Source organism: Pseudopipra pipra, chromosome 3 (assembly GCF_036250125.1).
Source record: "Pseudopipra pipra isolate bDixPip1 chromosome 3, bDixPip1.hap1, whole genome shotgun sequence".
Taxonomy (NCBI): domain Eukaryota; kingdom Metazoa; phylum Chordata; class Aves; order Passeriformes; family Pipridae; genus Pseudopipra; species Pseudopipra pipra.
Window position 1 is genome coordinate 58688198 of NC_087551.1, and position 16674 is coordinate 58704871.

At 45.2% G+C, this 16674-nt stretch overlaps 1 protein-coding gene across 3 annotated transcripts in view; it reads right to left on the bottom strand.

The window, feature by feature from the left end:
• Positions 1–11768, bottom strand: part of MYB (MYB proto-oncogene, transcription factor) — a 28605-nt gene extending 16837 nt beyond the window's left edge. Inside the window, exons 1-9 of one of the 3 annotated variants that reach the window (XM_064649434.1) lie at positions 11613–11768; positions 7830–7947; positions 6124–6195; positions 5378–5470; positions 4763–4983; positions 2993–3230; positions 2088–2168; positions 1583–1687; positions 8–265 (exon numbers count right to left, since the gene is read on the bottom strand). In XM_064649434.1, coding sequence (XP_064505504.1) covers positions 8–265; positions 1583–1687; positions 2088–2168; positions 2993–3230; positions 4763–4983; positions 5378–5470; positions 6124–6195; positions 7830–7947; positions 11613–11635 — 1209 coding nt within the window. In that variant the 5' untranslated portion in view covers positions 11636–11768. The remainder of the gene's footprint in view (positions 1–7; positions 266–1582; positions 1688–2087; positions 2169–2992; positions 3231–4762; positions 4984–5377; positions 5471–6123; positions 6196–7829; positions 7948–11612) is intronic. The other 2 variants (XM_064649433.1, XM_064649435.1) reach the window with 2 other exon arrangements.
• Between the last annotated feature and the right edge of the window lie 4906 nt (positions 11769–16674).

The window sequence follows — 16674 nt, forward strand, 5'->3', positions numbered from 1 at the left end:
TACTTACGGAGTCTATTAACTGGAGTGTTTCTGCAAATTCTAAGAGATTCTTAACATTATCCAGGATGTTGCTCTGGTGAACAATCATGCACCGTGCAGGGGATGCACTTTCCTCAGGTAAGCAACCGTGATCCACTGGTGGAGATGGAGTACAGTGGTGATGTTCCCCCAAACAGGAAACAGGTGCACTGTCACCACTGGTCCTGGTACTGTCAGCAATTGTGGTGCTGTGCCAGCCAGTGTAGTTTGATGTGTGGTTCTGTGTCTAAAGGAAGAAGGAAAAAAAAAAGAAAAGGGAGGGGGGAAAGGCAGAAGGAACTTAGCAATGAAATTGCACAAGGTGTCAGATGCCACTGGAAGAAAGATAATAGTTGCATCATCATCTAAAAGCTTATGCCTATGAAACATTTGTCAAGATGTTTCCTTTCATCAGTGCAAGACCTTGTTCTAAGTAATATTGGCATTGTATTTGTTATCCCAAAGTTACCTCATAACTCACTTCCAGGATTATAGGCATTTATCATTAGTAACACATTATCAATTCAATTTGTGTTCCACCAAGAGCTCAAAAAGTGTCTGCAAGTCATTTTCTGTCAGAAGCAAGAAACGGCAGGATTTCCCTACTGAGCGCTCAGCCCTGTAGAAGGCTAAAGGGTTTAAGAGTTAGAGTTGCTTTTGTCTGCTTATCTCCTTGTCTTCTGCTATCCCTGTCTAATGCTACAGCTTACACCAATGCAATGAAGAGGCTGTCAAATCAATGTGGTTAGGAAAGCAGAAGAACAAATTAACAGAAGTTTCTTTCCAGTGTGATCATGCAACAGAAGAAATTGCAAAACATTAACTAAAGTTAAAAAGTAGCCAAACTAATGTATCACGCATGCAGTTGTTTTACTATTAATTTCGATATTACCCAAAAAAAAAAAAGAATCTGCTGGCTATCACCTAACTTCAAGAATGATTTTGGGCTTCTTTGCTTTGGTGATGGTGTTAAGTAATTACATAAGGGTTTTCACACATTAACATCCAATGGCATATACAACGAAGTGTGAGAATTCAGTAATAGCCAGCACTTGCTCCACACATGCAGTTATGAAGAATCTAACATTATTTGGAGAAGTAAAACAGACTGTCAAACGTGCACCAAGTCTGAAGCTTACAAAGTGTAAAAAACACAGCTGAAGGAAAGAATACAACAGAGAAGAAAAATCTAATGCACAGGCACTACATTTTCATCACATGAACCATTGCACACTTTAAGAAATGCAGATCTCATTGATTAAAGATCTGTAGGATTTTTAATTTTTGTACAATCATCGCGCTTCCGATATTACATCATGTTACAGACCCCAGTCCTGCTCCCACTTTGCAAAGTAAAATACCTGCAAATTGTTTGTTTGTTTGTTTTTAATAGAAGAATTTATGAAGCAAATGTAGATTATATGTGTGCTATGTTTCATCCTTTTAAAACTGAAATATAGAGCCTTGATTAGTACTGAAGGCAGAGGGGGAGTAAAAAGTTAAAAAGACAAGCACTGGGGTAAAGCTGCTATCCCTCCATCCAAGCACACGGTGACAATCTTACTGGTAATGCCTGCTGCCCTTTCAGTTCATTCTCAGTCGACATTAGTAGCAACTCTAATTCCTTTATTCGTTTTTCTTTCTCAGGGTCTTCATCATTATAGTGTCTCTGAAATTAAGAGTTAAGGGAAAAGAAAAGATAAAGGTCTGATAGGATGTAGCAACTAAAATGCTTATGGCTTGCCGACCTGTGGTTATAACAGCCAAATTAGACTCTAAGATGAAACAAATGTCAATTGTGCTTTCCACTATCAAAGTCCCTGCTGAATTTCAGTATAGACATTTGAAATGGAGAAAGTGAAAGCTATCACACCAGATGTCAACTACTGTGCTTTAAATCCACTTCAGAAGGAGCAATTATTTGCCATGTTAGAACACCCCCACCTTCCCCATTTTCTCTTTTCACCACACTTAATACATTAGAATGTTTCCTTAATGTACGATATCTGCATTTAGATTTAACAAATATTCAAGAAATTAACTCTTGAAATGAGGTTCAAGTTATCTACCTGGATAGCTGCAGCAGCTGGCTGAGGAACATTGACGATATTTACATGCAGTGCTACTGGATATGGGATCTGACCAGGAACCTAGGCCAAAAAGCAAAAGACACTAAAAGTTATTATTTCTATCATATTATCTGCTTGCACTGTGAATTTGTGTTAAACATACATACTAAACATGTTAAACATACTAAGCATTAAGGTTTAGGTACTTAATATTTACAATCTATGGAGATGATAGCAAAAAACCTAACAATGTTTACAAGAAAAGTAAACAGTTTTTCAGGAATATGAGAGTGAGCATTATAGAGGAAGAAAGAACATTCATATATGAAATATTTACCCTTCTTGAATGAGAAAAGATGAATAATTTATAGACATATTTGTAGGGATTTTCTAAACTGAAGTGAAAAAAGCAAAAGATGCAATTTATTATCATCTAAAACTACGACATAACTGTCTGAAGCAGGAGCCCGTTTCATTATTAATCATTAATAGAAAAGGAATATGATTAAAAACAATACTTGTTTACTCGGTTCCAACAGGCAACCCACAAAAAGAATATTACTGAAGGGAACGTGGGAGATTTTGATAGAACACAGAACTAGCCAGATTCAACTGATTTGCAAGAAATTTGATATTCACCACACTAAGAAATACGTTAACTGCTTACAAGGCATTAAAACCGCTGTACCCGATTCCAATCCCTGAATCCCATCAGTTTGAAACATACATGTTTTCATCACTGACTGAAGTAAAAGTCAAAGAAGTCCTCATCTGACATCAAACACTAAAAGTCCCCCAAGACTGGGAGAACACCCTTCATGCTCCTCAAAACCAGGCATGGCTAAATTGCACCCCCATATTCAACAAAGCCAAACAACCACCCCCAGCACATCTTTGGCACTCACGTTTTGTGGCTCAGAGATGTGGTAGTAGGGGTAGTCGCTGCTCAGCGGGGGCTGGCCAGTTACTGGCAGCTGGGCAGATGGCGACGGGTTGTGAGCAAAGGCCATCAAGTGGTTGCTCTTCTGAAAGCCAGCAGCTGCTGAGGAGTGACAGGCTTTGGAGGATTCCTGCAGGTAGCCTTCCTGCTCAACCTTTCGGCGCATGGTGGAATTCCAGTGGTTCTTGATAGCATTATCAGTTCTGCAACACAAATACATACATTTGAGGAGTTTCAAAAATGAGCATTTTCATTTCAGACAGGTCAATAGGCAGGGAACTGCTGTTGGCATCTCTATTTAAACCCTGAGCTCTTCTCTAACCTTCCTCCTTCCCCTGCCATTACAAATTCTACTCTCAACTTCTGGGGAAAGACGCTCAGTACAAAAGTTAGTGGAAAAATAAATGCAGGCTAAGGTTGTTTATGTACTTTTTAAAAGCAATCTCTATGCCTTACATCCTCAAACTGTAAGAAATTCAGCTTTGCCTCATTCCCATGAGATGAGGTGACAGCAAATGCTAACACCCCTTTGAGGCTAACCTAAAGGATGCCAACATCATCTTTCTAGGTGTTAATATTTCAGTGGAGTCTTATGGTATCTCACTGCTGGAAAGAAAGGCTGTGAAGAACAGCTGTGAAAAGACTAACTTCCAAGCAACTTTCCAGCACTCCACTTAGACAATGACAATACCACGCTGTACATAAAAATTTGGTAAACAAAGCTGTTTGGATTTTTCTTAGATGCAGAAAAACTGAGATTCAAATTCTCACATATATGAGTCAGAAAAAGCAAACTTACCAAGTCTGTGAGATTTTAAGAGTATGCTCAGAAACATCTCCTCTATTTGAAAAACATCACCACCACACAGTATCATTGAAAGCAGTATCTGTGATGTGTGGAAGCTACAAAAATATTTCCAAGGGCTAATTCCTTTCTTGTTTTCTTCTAGAAGGTGAAAGCAGCCTAGCGAATGCCCGCTTAAAAGGGTATCATGACCTTAGGCATTATATTTAGATCTTGAAGATGTTTTACCAAATAGCAGGAATAAAAGTAAGAAGGGAAACCTCTTTCTTGCTTACATTATTTACATTATTTCCTTGCCTACACTTTAAGTCACTTTTAATCACAGTGAATAAGACACTAAATCTTTGAAATTATATGCAAGCTGTGTATAGGCTTTCAACAAGACAAATATTTCAAGGACCAGAGTTTGTGGAAGTCAGTTTCTCCTAATTCATACATCGATTTTTAACAGGTCGAAATCATCTGGATGATTCAGGAGCAATTACAAAAGTTGAAGCAGCCTTCTCTTAAATCACTTTGAATAAAGAGACTGGATTTCATGTTGAAGGCGTACCCTTCACTGAATGCAAATTATGTTCCCCTTGCAGAGCCTGATCCTTTAGATATGAACCTTTAAATCTGAAGTCATCATAGGCAGAAATAAGACTGCATGGACATTTAGGAAGTTGTTATGGTCTTGCTCTAGTTACAGGGTCTTTTTGCCTATAACAAACATTAAAAGAATGTAAAAATAGTGTACTGTTCCATGTACTGACCAAACAGCGCAGTTCCCCACTGAGAAAAACGCACATCAGTGTCACTGGCTTCCCAGGTTTTGATTCCAGAATTTTTCGATTTACAAAGTGCAGCCTGAGGAGACCGAAACAGACTGCTCAGACCTGCAGCTTTTTCCTTTTTTCCTATTTAAGAGCTAAAGGTATATGTCATTACCGTCCAGGCAGCAACTTTGCAATCTCTGCCCATCTGTTTCCCAGCCTCTTGTGTGCCTGGTAAATAATTCTATCTTCCTCTTCTGTCCAGGATGTTTTCTTCACTTCTGGGTTCAAATGGTTGTGCCACCTCTCCCTGCACTGTTTTCCAATCCTTCCCTTCAAATGCTTAGCAATGACAGACCAGCGCTTTGGACCGTATTTCTGCACGAGCTCTATTACCTTCAAAGAAGGACATAAAAACTGCCTGTATTTAATGATGCATAATGAATCAATGAATTTTTTTTTTCTGTGGTGTAGCAGTATTTTCAACAACATTTCTCAAAACTACTACAGTAAAACTAACAGACAATTAAGGGTCCCCACTTCCCATTCCTACTTTTACTCAAAAGGAAAAATCTGGTAATAGTAAAGGCATTTCTAGACTGCAATTCTACATTACAGTGCTGTAAAGCAATGTTAATTTATTTGCATAGCAAACTTAGAAAGCACTAAACAAATACAGTCTGCCTCTGGCCACATTAGCGTTGAGACCACCAAAGCTTCCAGGAGTTTTGCCCCAACACATGAAATCTGCTAGTAAGGCATTAATCAGACAGAAAGGAAAACTGATTACCCTTTGATCCTCCTCTTTAGTCCACGGACCTTTAATAAGTTCTGGGTTTAGTACCTTCTGCCATCGGTGCTGGCACTGCACATCTGTCCGATTCTAGCAAAATGTAAAATACGCAAAGTAGATAATTCTTTAGACGAGATGAATGTAGAGTGAGAAAGCTCTTATTTAGGTACACTTGTTCCCGACCTATTTCACTGCTAACTATAACTACCAAAAAACATAGAGTGATACAGTAAGTCTGAGAAAAAGGTGCTCAACTATCAATTTTCTCACTGAAAAGATAGACTTCCATCGCTTCTGCAGTGAGGACTGTATCACCCAAACTACACAAACTTAATCTTCCTCATCTGCACAATAGCTGGCATGCTTTCACATACAGTTTCAGCAAAAGTGTTCACAAAGCAATTATCTTCCAAACCACACTTACAATTCACCAAAGCAATTTTTTTCACTGTGCTGAGACATTTTGTTTCAGTGTCACATTGACCATCTACTGTGCAAGACCCGACCATCCCCCATTTTTGCTTGTTCAATTATTCTCCAACCCTTTCTGAGAAGCGAAAAGGAAATAAATTGTAAGGGTTTCTACAGTAACCTAAATAAATTTTAAGGTCTCCATTTGTGGAGGTTTTCTATCTCCCACAAAAATGTAACTATAAAGCAACCGCTCCCCTTCCCCTTTATGAGGGAAACCTCTGATAAAGAGTTGTCACTAGGCCTGGAAGCAGAAACCAATATCCACTTACAGGAAGGAAATTAGCAATGACTTTCCAGTCTTCTGTGCCATTCTGCTCCACAAGTTTCTTCAATTTCTCATCCTGAATCATTAAAAAAGACCAGACATAATTAATACTGAAATCTCTTATAATGCAAAAGAAATAATTTTTTTTAAAATTTGTCTTTCTAGCTTTTTATGCATCCACTTTTGCTTTCTGAGTGTACCAGAGGGTGATCTGTACACTTGTCATACTTTCAATTGCCTAAAACACGAGATTTTTCTACTCCGGTGGATTTTGCACAGTTCTTCACTGCGCTGCAGGAGAAAGACTGACTTCTTCTGTGCTATTCTTTGACTCACACTACACATTCCCATTTTACTGCTCAAAGCACTGTAACTGTTACTCTTGGATTGGACTTAGAAGAGGGCATGGATGTTCAGATGTCAGGCATCAGAATAACAATTAAATTCAGTAACACTCAGGCACCTAGATATCTGGATACCTCTGAAAATCATAGCCTTAAGCTTTATGTGTCTTGCAAGTAATGGGAGTCCCCGTAATTTGCTCATGACCTACCCACGTACAATGAATGCACGATAAAATTAATGGCTCCCTTTTGCTCCTGTTCTCTGTGAGGGAATTTGGCACACTTGCAATAGCAAGAAATTTGGCCCAGTATTTTTAATGATAAGGCCAGAAAGGTAGACCCTAAAGACAAAAGAAACCAATCTCATGTACTGGGAAAGATTGAGATAGTGTAAAACAAATGAGAAATGCCCCAAGAGATAAGAGGAGGAAAATAAGCCTCTCTTTCCCCAGTTAGCATCTCCCAGTATGCTCCCAGTTCATGTGACAGGAAAATGGCCATTCCTTCCTCCAAGGCCACATTACAATCATGTCCACCTTTGTAAGAGCAGATTATGATTTTTAAAAAAAGAAAGAAAAAAAAAGGCTTGCAAGAGGTGACCTGCCACTATTTATATATCAATATACATTGTTAGAGAGGAGAAGTCAAAACATAACTCAAGAACTCCATTAATGTATTTCACAATAAACTCAAACCAGTTAAACAGCCAAAGGATATCCAACTGGTAAAGGAGTTTGATACCACAATTTTCCCAGAAGTCAGCTCAAGGGTATCATGACTAAAACATATTCTGACCTTCAAAAGCAAAACACATCTTGAATGCTCAATTTTGATACTGCTGCATTTCTTTCCTCCAGCTTTTAATTTATGTTCACTTGGAATCATAATGGTGCAATTAATGTGCAAATTTCAAATTGCACAGAAGGACTGCAGCAGTTTCTGCCACAGTTGTTTGCTGCTGTGGGACACTGAACTCACATCAGTTCTCTCATAGCAACCGTTTTCAAACAAAAAGAGCCAAGTAGTAACAATCAAGCATTGCTACAGGTGACTCTGAACCTCTTTCTCCAAGGAGGATTACACAGAGACCCACATACCATAAACCTGCAACACAGAGTTTAGTGGAAATAAAAAAACCTGTATTTACACATTTTATTTAAAATGTAAGAACAATTCTCAAAGTTCAACAAAAGACTGAATGTAGCTAATGGGTCAAAAAAGCTGTCCTCATTGATACACATGGGACTCTCACTGAAGTTAGCTTGCAGATAAGCAACATGGTGAAGAACATGAAGCAAGTCGTAGAAGAATGTCATCCATGCTCTCTATCTTTTTACATGCAGGAGAAGAATGAACTTGGATTTACCTCTTCGCGGGTCCACCTGGTTTTTCCTAAGTGACGTTTTCCAGTCTTAGGGAGCAGACCATCATAATCGTGATCATACATCTCAACATCTTCTTCATCATCATCACTACTATATATACTGCAGAAAGTAACACAGTGAGACAGAGTGGAACATGAGGATTTGAGCTTAATTACAAAGCACAAAAAAACCCCAGTACAATCCTTACAAAGGTTACACAGATAAAAGTTTTAAAACTTGCACAACAAGATTTTGTTCTGCATTCTGTTGTTCTAGTATTCTGAACTGGTTCTGCTGTTTTTGGTATCCACAGATACAAGTAAAGGGCTGGCAACCTTCGTATTACTGTGCATGTTTAGACCTGCTCTTAATGTTAGATCAGTGGTGAATTACACATTTGGCAAACTTTCAACCAATGAAGGTTTCAAATTAAAACACAATGTTTGGGACAATAAAGAGAACTAGAGGCTGTGTCCAGTACAGAAGCACATGTTTAAGATCTTTAACTCATGCCATACATTCTGAAAAATATTAGTGGGTTTGTATGTTTTATACAGCAGATATTTATACTGTTCCATAAAAAAACAGACTGTGTACAAATACAAAAAGTTAAACAATAATAACCTTGTCTGAGAAAAGGGTTATGGACCCTATATGCAAAGGCAAAAGTTTTTACAATTAAGTACAGACAGTAAGTGGCAGCATTAACATGCTATAAGCTCTCGTATAAAATGTGCCTTCCATTTATGGGTCTGGACTGAAAAGGACTGAGTACAAGTATGTTTAATATCTTGCAACAAACAAATGAATGATTAAACCCTTCCATACCCTCCATTTCTCTAACTTAATACTTTATTACCTCTATTCTATTTCTACATCCCTCACATTGTTTTTGAAATACTCCGCTTCTCACCTAATTTATGACTAAGGGATTTCCCCAGAGGCTATCTATGGGTAAAAAAGGACTCCATTACTCTTTTCACAAATGGCACTTGCTCTACCTAGCTAACTAAAACGAATAGAGAGTGTTTCGCAACAAGAGGTGCCCTTCTGGTGGACAGTATTTTATTTCTAACTTTTAAGGTATAAGCAGCAGTTCTGATACTTCAACTAAGAGATGATAACCACTAGTGCTAGAAAGGAGTCAATGTCATGCTGTGAGACTAAAATCTGTGATATATCTGATGGTACAGCATGCTGTGGTGTGTTAAGGTATGACTAAGACATTAAAAGAAAGTTATTTTGTAATAAAATTACCTGGCATTGTTTATGCTGTTAACCTGTTTTCAGCAGATTACTTTAAATTAAGTTGCAATGAAGCACAGAGACTGTTAGTCAAGATGCAAACACCCCCAAAATGCAAGCTGTTGAACATACATTCTTTTAAAGTACTGGGCTAATCACACTGTACATCTTCCACCTCGTTTTCTGGCCTGTGGCATGTGCCATGAAAACTATGCTACATGTAAGAAATTTTCCACAGCCTACTGTGATGTGCGTGGCCTTCCCCTAGTCTCTGCCAGCTGGCCCCTGACTCACCCACCCAGCCCATCGCTGCCACCCTCAACTCGCCCCCACCGTGCTGTAGTCCTGCAGCCCCACGGCTCACTCCCTGTTCCCCAGCCCACGTAATCACTTCGGGTAAGCCCTGACTGAAGCTCCCACTCCACAGGCACCCCTCGCTGGCAGCTGGAGCCTCTCGTGCTTGAGCAAAGCTCCCACGCTCCAGCTGCCACGAGTGCAGCTCCGTCCCCAGCCGCCGCTCAAACTGCATTCGCTTTTCTCAATGACACACCGAGACAGCTGCGCCACTGCCCATATGCCAAAGGAAGCTTTGTGGCTCAATTTCCAAGTATCATTTTGAAAATGAGTTTCGTAGACAGCAACCACCAGGTACACATCCATTGGCGGCGCTTCCTGCGCGGCGGCGCCGCGCGGGCACCACAGGGAAACGCCGCTCTGCAGCGGTAGCACAGCATCAGCGGCGAACAGGTTAAAGGACTTCAATGTGGGACCAGTACTGTAACAGATTTATTTAAATAACCGGGGCCTCGCTGGCACTGCAGTACCGAGCAAACGCCACTGTACTACCTGCGATCTCCAGCAGGAGAAAAGGGCCCTTTTTCGGGATTTCGGGACGCTCGGTAGCTTCTTCAGCCAACCGGTCCCTCAGCGGTCCTCTAAAACTTTATTTTGCACCTCTGGCCGAAGGCCCGAAGCTTCCACCCGGGCGGCGCGGCACGGATGGCACGGCACGAATGGCACGGCATGGCACGGCACGGCGCTCCGCCCGGCCGGGACAGCGGATTAGAGCCCCCCGGCCGCCCCAGCAGCGCTGCGCTGTTCGCCCGGGCAACCGGCTTGTGCAATGATATACGGCGAAAAGAACGGGGAAAAAAAAAGGGGGAGAGGGGAAAAAAAAGAAAAGAAAAAGAGAAGGTGTAAAGGAAATGACTCGCTGCTGCGATTGAAGGAATTCGGGCACTAGCCCCGCGGGGCAGAGCCCGCGTCCGCCGGGGCGGCCCCGCCGGCGCCGCGCCCGCGGATCAGGCGGACATCGCGCAGTCCCTGCCTCCCAGCCCGGGGCGGCGGAGCGCCGTGTCCCTGCGGGAGGCGCCCGCGAGGCAGCGGTGGCCGTCCCGTTCTCTTTCGGGAGAGATGGGCCGGGTGACTCACCGCCAGCCCTAGCGACAACCCCGCTCTGACACTGGGAGTAAGCCCGGCGCTCGCCCAGCGGCTTGCCGCCTCCTCCCGCACCGTAAGCCCCTCTTCCTTAAAAAGAGACCCCCAAGCCCTCCAGTCCTGCCGGACGGGGCCGGCAGCCGGGCAGTGACAGGCAGGGCTGCGACCTTCTCCCCTGTCACAGCCAGCCAAAGGGGAGGGGAAGAGGAGAGGATGCTGGGCTGCAAAGAGAAAGAGAAAAAGCCTCCACGTGTCCGACGCGCTGCCCCCGGCTAATTAGACAACAACCCCGCTCTGTGCGCCCGCCCGGCAGCGGTGGCACGGACGCGGCCACGCGGCGCTGCCGCCCAGTCCCGTCCCGTCCAGCCCGCCGTCCCCGGGGCGCCGCCACCTCCAGCCCCTGGCGCGGCACGGATCGCCCTCGCCCGGGTGCGCGGCAGAAGGGCGGGCACGGATGACAGCTCCGGCCGAGCGGTCCATCGGACCCGCAGACCCCCGCAGCTGCCCGCCCGCGCTGCCGCGCTCCGGCATGTGCCGAGCGGCGTGTGCCGGTGAAAAGCTAAGTCCCGCAGGGTGTAACTAGTCCCGCTGGCGACAGCCGCGCTCCCAAGGGCGAAGGGGCCGCCACTGCACGAATAAATAAAAAGCAGACGAGGGAGCGAGCCCAATGCCCGCACCCACCGCCCACCTGCCGTGCCACTCCGCCGGGAATGAATGAATGAATGAATGGGACGGGACGCGCTACCTGCCGCCGCCGAGCCCGCCAGACATTGTCCTGTCCCGCAGCTGCGGGGCGCTCAGCTCCGTCGGACTTCGCGCTGGCCCCGGCGGGCAGCGAGCCCCGGTCCCTGACGGCCCCCGGCTGGCGCGGGGACCGACCGCCCTGTCACCGGCGGCTCTGCGGCGTGTCCCGGGGCCGGGGGCGGAGTAGACCAGGTGCACGGAGCACGGGGCCGGCCTCCCCGCCCGCCCGCCGCCCCGTCCGCCGGGCAAGCCCGTCTCCTGCTGCTGCTTTCCCCCTCTCCCGTCCCGCGCGCCGTCTGACAGGCGCGGAGCGGAGCGGAGCAGGGCCAGCCGTCCCTCGCCCGCAGACAGCGGGTTACCTGTGCCGGGGTCTCCGGGACATCCTCGCACCGGCCGCTGGGGGAGGAGAACGGGGGAGCCCGCGCCCGCCGCCGCGCCCTGCTGCCGGGCTGCGCCTGGGCGCTCCGCCGCCGCACACAGGAGTGCCGAGGAGCCGCGGGAGGAGGAGGAGGAAACAGGTTGAGATTAAAGAGTAAACTCTGTAAACAGAGATGCCATCAAACAAAGGGCCCTTGGACACTCCCCCTCCCGCCAAATCTGGCGCCCCTGCAGTGCGCAGGCGCCTGGCGGGCCCCTGCCGCGGCTGCGGGCGCGGGGCGGGCGCACCGGGGCCGCGCGCCCGACGGGGCCCTCGCGCCCCGCCCCTCCCGCGCTCAAGCGGCGGGACTGCCTCGCGCCGCCGCTGCCGCCACTCCCGCGCTGCGGCCCCTCGACGGCGCTTCCGCAGCCCCCCCGCGCCCCGAGGTCTCACTGCCGGAGCTGTCGGGGCGGGAGGCAGCCCCTCTCCCCCGTGCGGGGCGGGCGTGGAACGAGAGTCTCTCCGTGGGGCGGCGCGGCCGCTCCCGAGGCGACCCCGCCGACCACCTACCCCAGGCCCTCGTAGATGCCTCCTGCCGACGGGGGAGTGTGGGCCCTCGCGGGTGCACCTGCTCCGCTCGCTGCGTGGCGTGCGGGCTGCAGCGGCACCGGCCCCCGGGGGGCGAGCAACTCTTGCTGGAAATATTAAAGGAACTCTGGGGGGGACTCAGAGGGAGCCGGGGCCGGGGCTGCCCGAGGCTCGGCTGCGGTTGCCTCGCCGCGGGGGATTTCTGCTACAGTTCCCCTTGCTGCTGCCCGGCGGTGGATGCTGCCTGCAGCGACGGCGGCGGGAGAGACGGCGGGTGTCCGATGAGCTCCAGAGAACACGTTTTTTGATACAGAAATGAGTCAGGATGTGAAAAATGGCGAAACATGCAAAGTTCCCAGGCTGCGCTGCTGCTTGAAAAATCATGGCTTTGCAGCGGTTTCGGCGCACTCGCCCTTTCCTCAAAGGCCCGCGGCTCATCAATGAGCCGCCGACGGGGCGGGCCGGGGCGGGGCCGCGGGCCGCTCCCGAGCCCGCGGCGCCGCTCCCGGAGGGACGTGGAGGGATGCCGGGGCCGTGCGCTGGGCACAGCGCAGCCCCATCACAGTTCCCGCCACCGCCCCGTCGGGAGTCTGTGCGTCCCGTAGGCTCCCGCTTAACGGGATTCACCGGCTCAGGCAGCGCGGAGATGGACTGACAGCCGGGGCTGTCTCCCCGAGCTCTGCATCAGGTCTTGGGATCACACCTCGTCCCAAATGCCGGAGGGTGCACGTCGTTCCTGTTTTCCCCCAGCCATGCATCTGGCAGGAGGTGCCGTCCCGACCGGCCTCCACTTGCCTACCTGTAAAAGGGGTCTGCTGCACCGGGGCACCAGCATTAGTGAAGGGGGAAGGGGCTTTGTACAGTGACATCTTTGCAAAGCATTTCTCTGCTAGGAGGGAGGTGAGAGGGGGGCTTTAATGCCAATGGCAACAGGAGAACTGGAAAACTGAAGACTAACTCTGTATTTTACACTTGCTAAACGTATGAAGTGTGTATTGGCATCAGCAGAGAACAAGGCTACTCAGATCATTTAGATTTTTGAGGTGGGTTTTGTTGGGTTTTTTTGTGGTAAAGATGTATTTGAGGAATGAAGGAAATCAGGAGGCCAGTTTGGGGATGTTACTGTTGCAGAAACAAAGCTGATCGTAATCCACAAAAGTATAATTTTTCTCTGTGTGTGTGTAAAATGTTCCTGAATACTTTACAGATTATTTAAAAGTAAGAGAAGCTTCTGAGTACAGCTCCACTGGTGAGTACTGCTTATGTACACAGGAGGCCCAAAGCTGGGCCTGTCATCAATGCATCTGTAAGGATATGACAGGATTCACTGGATCTACTGTCCTGGACACATACTACTACTCTGTGCCTGAAAATGCACAGTTCACTGAACTAGTGTGATCATTTTGCCTATGGTATCCCAAAAAGGTACAAACAAAACTGTGCAAGGTTATCTCTTCTTTCTTCTGCAGGAAACACTTTCCCTTATTGATTTTTGCAAATACTTCAGTGTTAACTGAGACAAGCCCAACATCTTCCTGATTTGGATGTAAATTTCCTGAACAAATGCAAAGAATGTCTATTATTGCTCTCAAGAGAACTGTTAATATGCACAATTTTCTTCTGACGATTTTCGTACAAGGCTACATTTCTTCTCCAGTGACTCCGAAAAAATAATTCCCAGATTGAAAAAGAAATCCACTACATTTGGTTTATAAGATTACATAGAATTGCAAATAAAACACATCTTACTGTGTTCAAAATAGAGAGGGAAATGGCACCTCTGCTCCAGGTTTAAAGATCAGTCTTCCCCAACTCACTCTGCATATATAAACCCCACTAAAATCAGTCAGATGTGTGCACACACTCCACTAGTGTTGGTTCATTCTTAATGTTTAAAATTTAGCTAAAAACAAGCCATAACTCTACTATTTTGCTTTCTTTCCTGAGCATCTGTAGCTTGGGGGAATTTGGGGTGCCAGGGTTCTTTATAATATATCCTTGCCAAAGCCCAACAGAAAAAGAAATCACCCTTCTACATCTCAAGATATATGCCCTAAATGTGCAGTAGCAGACTTCTTCTTATATTACCCTTCCGACTTCATTAATTAGTGATGTCTCTGAGCCTATTTATAGTAATTGCATCAATTGACAGAATAGTTGTAAACAGTGTAACTGCATGTTCTGGTGAATTATTTTTTTTTGCTTACACAAATTGTATAAGCAATTTAACAGGAGTAATTATATAAATAGTAAAATTATATAAATACACATTGAGTCACTTGATTTCCTGCACCTCCACTACAAACATAAACCTCAAAATGGAGTTTAGAAGCATGTGAAGAAAATGTCAAGAATCCTCGTTAAACATCAAATCCAAGATGTGTTGTCCTCTTCCTTAATGTTTTCCTGTTGTGATCTGCTATTTAGTGGGCATGACTTGGGCTGAGTATTGCACACGTTAGCTAATTAGGCATAACCAAATAGAAAAGGAATAGTGAAGGAAATTTAGCTGTGAGAAGAACAGTAAGACTGAACACCAGGATTTTCCAAATGGACAGGAGGTAGTTGCATACCTTCTTTTTAGACTTTTGAAAATCTCCACAGCAATCTCTATCTACCTGTTCCTACTTTTTCTGAGTTTGTCACAGAATCTGCTAGGAATACTGTGAAATCAGTGTCACACACGTATTTTTTTCTTATCATAAGTGTTATAAATTGCCAGCCTTCTTTCCCTCTGGTCCAGAGGTATCTTAGAATGCAAGAAGGATTTTTATAAATGTATGTTAATGTGTGCTTTTTTGTTTAGTTTCTGCATTTCTTTCTGTCTATGCAGCATAAAACAACAAGCAACTTTCACTTTTTTAGTTTCACTTTTAGACTGTAGTTACGGTAAAGTTTCAAATGCAGTTGTGGTATTTTTATAATTGAACATCAGATGGTTTTTGATATTTTGCCCAGAAATGTTTTTCATAAATAATGTTAACACATTTGAAATAAAGTAAAAATGTATATTTTCCTTTGATGTAGATTTCCTAACATAAGTTCCTCATGAAAGGAGATAAGAAGATTGATTTAAAAACTCAAGAGAAGAAGACAGGAGATGAGGGTTTAATGCCACTTGTATCACATACCAAGTCACTTAGAGCCACATATTTAGCCAGATTCCCTTATCTGTGGATACAAATTATGTCCCACAATATGCATTAACATTTTTGTTTCAGAAAACTGTGCGGTGTGTGAGGGCCAGCCTGGTGTCTGCACTGCTGGCTTCCCTAGGAGTACCTGCCTCAGAGGCAGCTGGATGTGTTGCCACCCAGATTTGCATGTGTGCTGAGACTCTAACAACAGCAAACACGTAGGTGTGAGTGGCAATCACCTACCCTATGAAAATGGACATTGTGTGGACCTGGATAGGCCCAAAACAGATGGCAAAGTGTGGGCCAGTAGGAGATGCAGCTACCTCCACACCATCATACCCATGTTTTCTTGCAGCCAGAGAAAGGGTACTGAGCTGACTGGAAACTTTCAGCAGCTGGAAACAAGATCCCTCCTAGGCTATGCATCTATGTGCTTGGAGAAAGAAGGAGGTGCTCTGACGACTCCTTCTCCAGCGATGTAGATGGTGTACCCTAGATCTTTAAGTTGCACATCTGGTTTCAGCACACGCAGTTTTAGAGCCCTCTAGACCACTGTTACCCTGTGATTATAGCAGAATACCTACACTGAAAATCCTGTGTGTTCTGGTAGAGAACAGAAATAAGACAGCAACAGTTCAGACTTGCCAGTTGATTGCACTATATCTTTTTCTTTATTTATTTTTCAAGTATAGTTGACCTTAGCTCAGATCAGGTAGCAATAAGAATTTAATAATAAGGTGAGATTGAATCAATTGAAATTTTATAGGAAAGGGATTACTAGCAGAATAAAAGATCTATTTCCTTTCAGATGTGACATCTAGATTTTCCTGATGGCAAAGCCTTGGATGATCCTGTTGGTTTTAAAGGTAAGGGAAAACCAGAAGGGGCCTGTGTTGCTCCTCGGAGAAAACTTTAGGTTATAGCTATATAATATAAAAGGAAAGGAAGGGACATCACTTGATGAAATTAGGATCTTGAGTGAGGGAGCAAAGGTAAACCTTACAGTCTTCAGCAGCGGCTCTTTTTTGTGGTAAGCCCTCTTTGTTTGTGTATGGCTTGGAAGGAGAGTAATGCCTGAGGCCTTCCAACTGCAAAAATAACTTACTATAGGAACTGAACATATGTTGTACAAAAGCTGTTATTTCACTCGTTCTGAAACAGCACGGTATAGTAGGTGCAAAATGAGGCTTGGGGCAAGTGGCATCAGTTCCTTGGACAACACCAGAACCACACAGTGTCTTGGCTGCCCAAGCACGGTGCTCTTGGTGGTGTTCCAAGTGCAGTGCCTCCTGTGAAAACTAGCCTTTTTCCATATAAAACCCTACATCATCAGGCAGA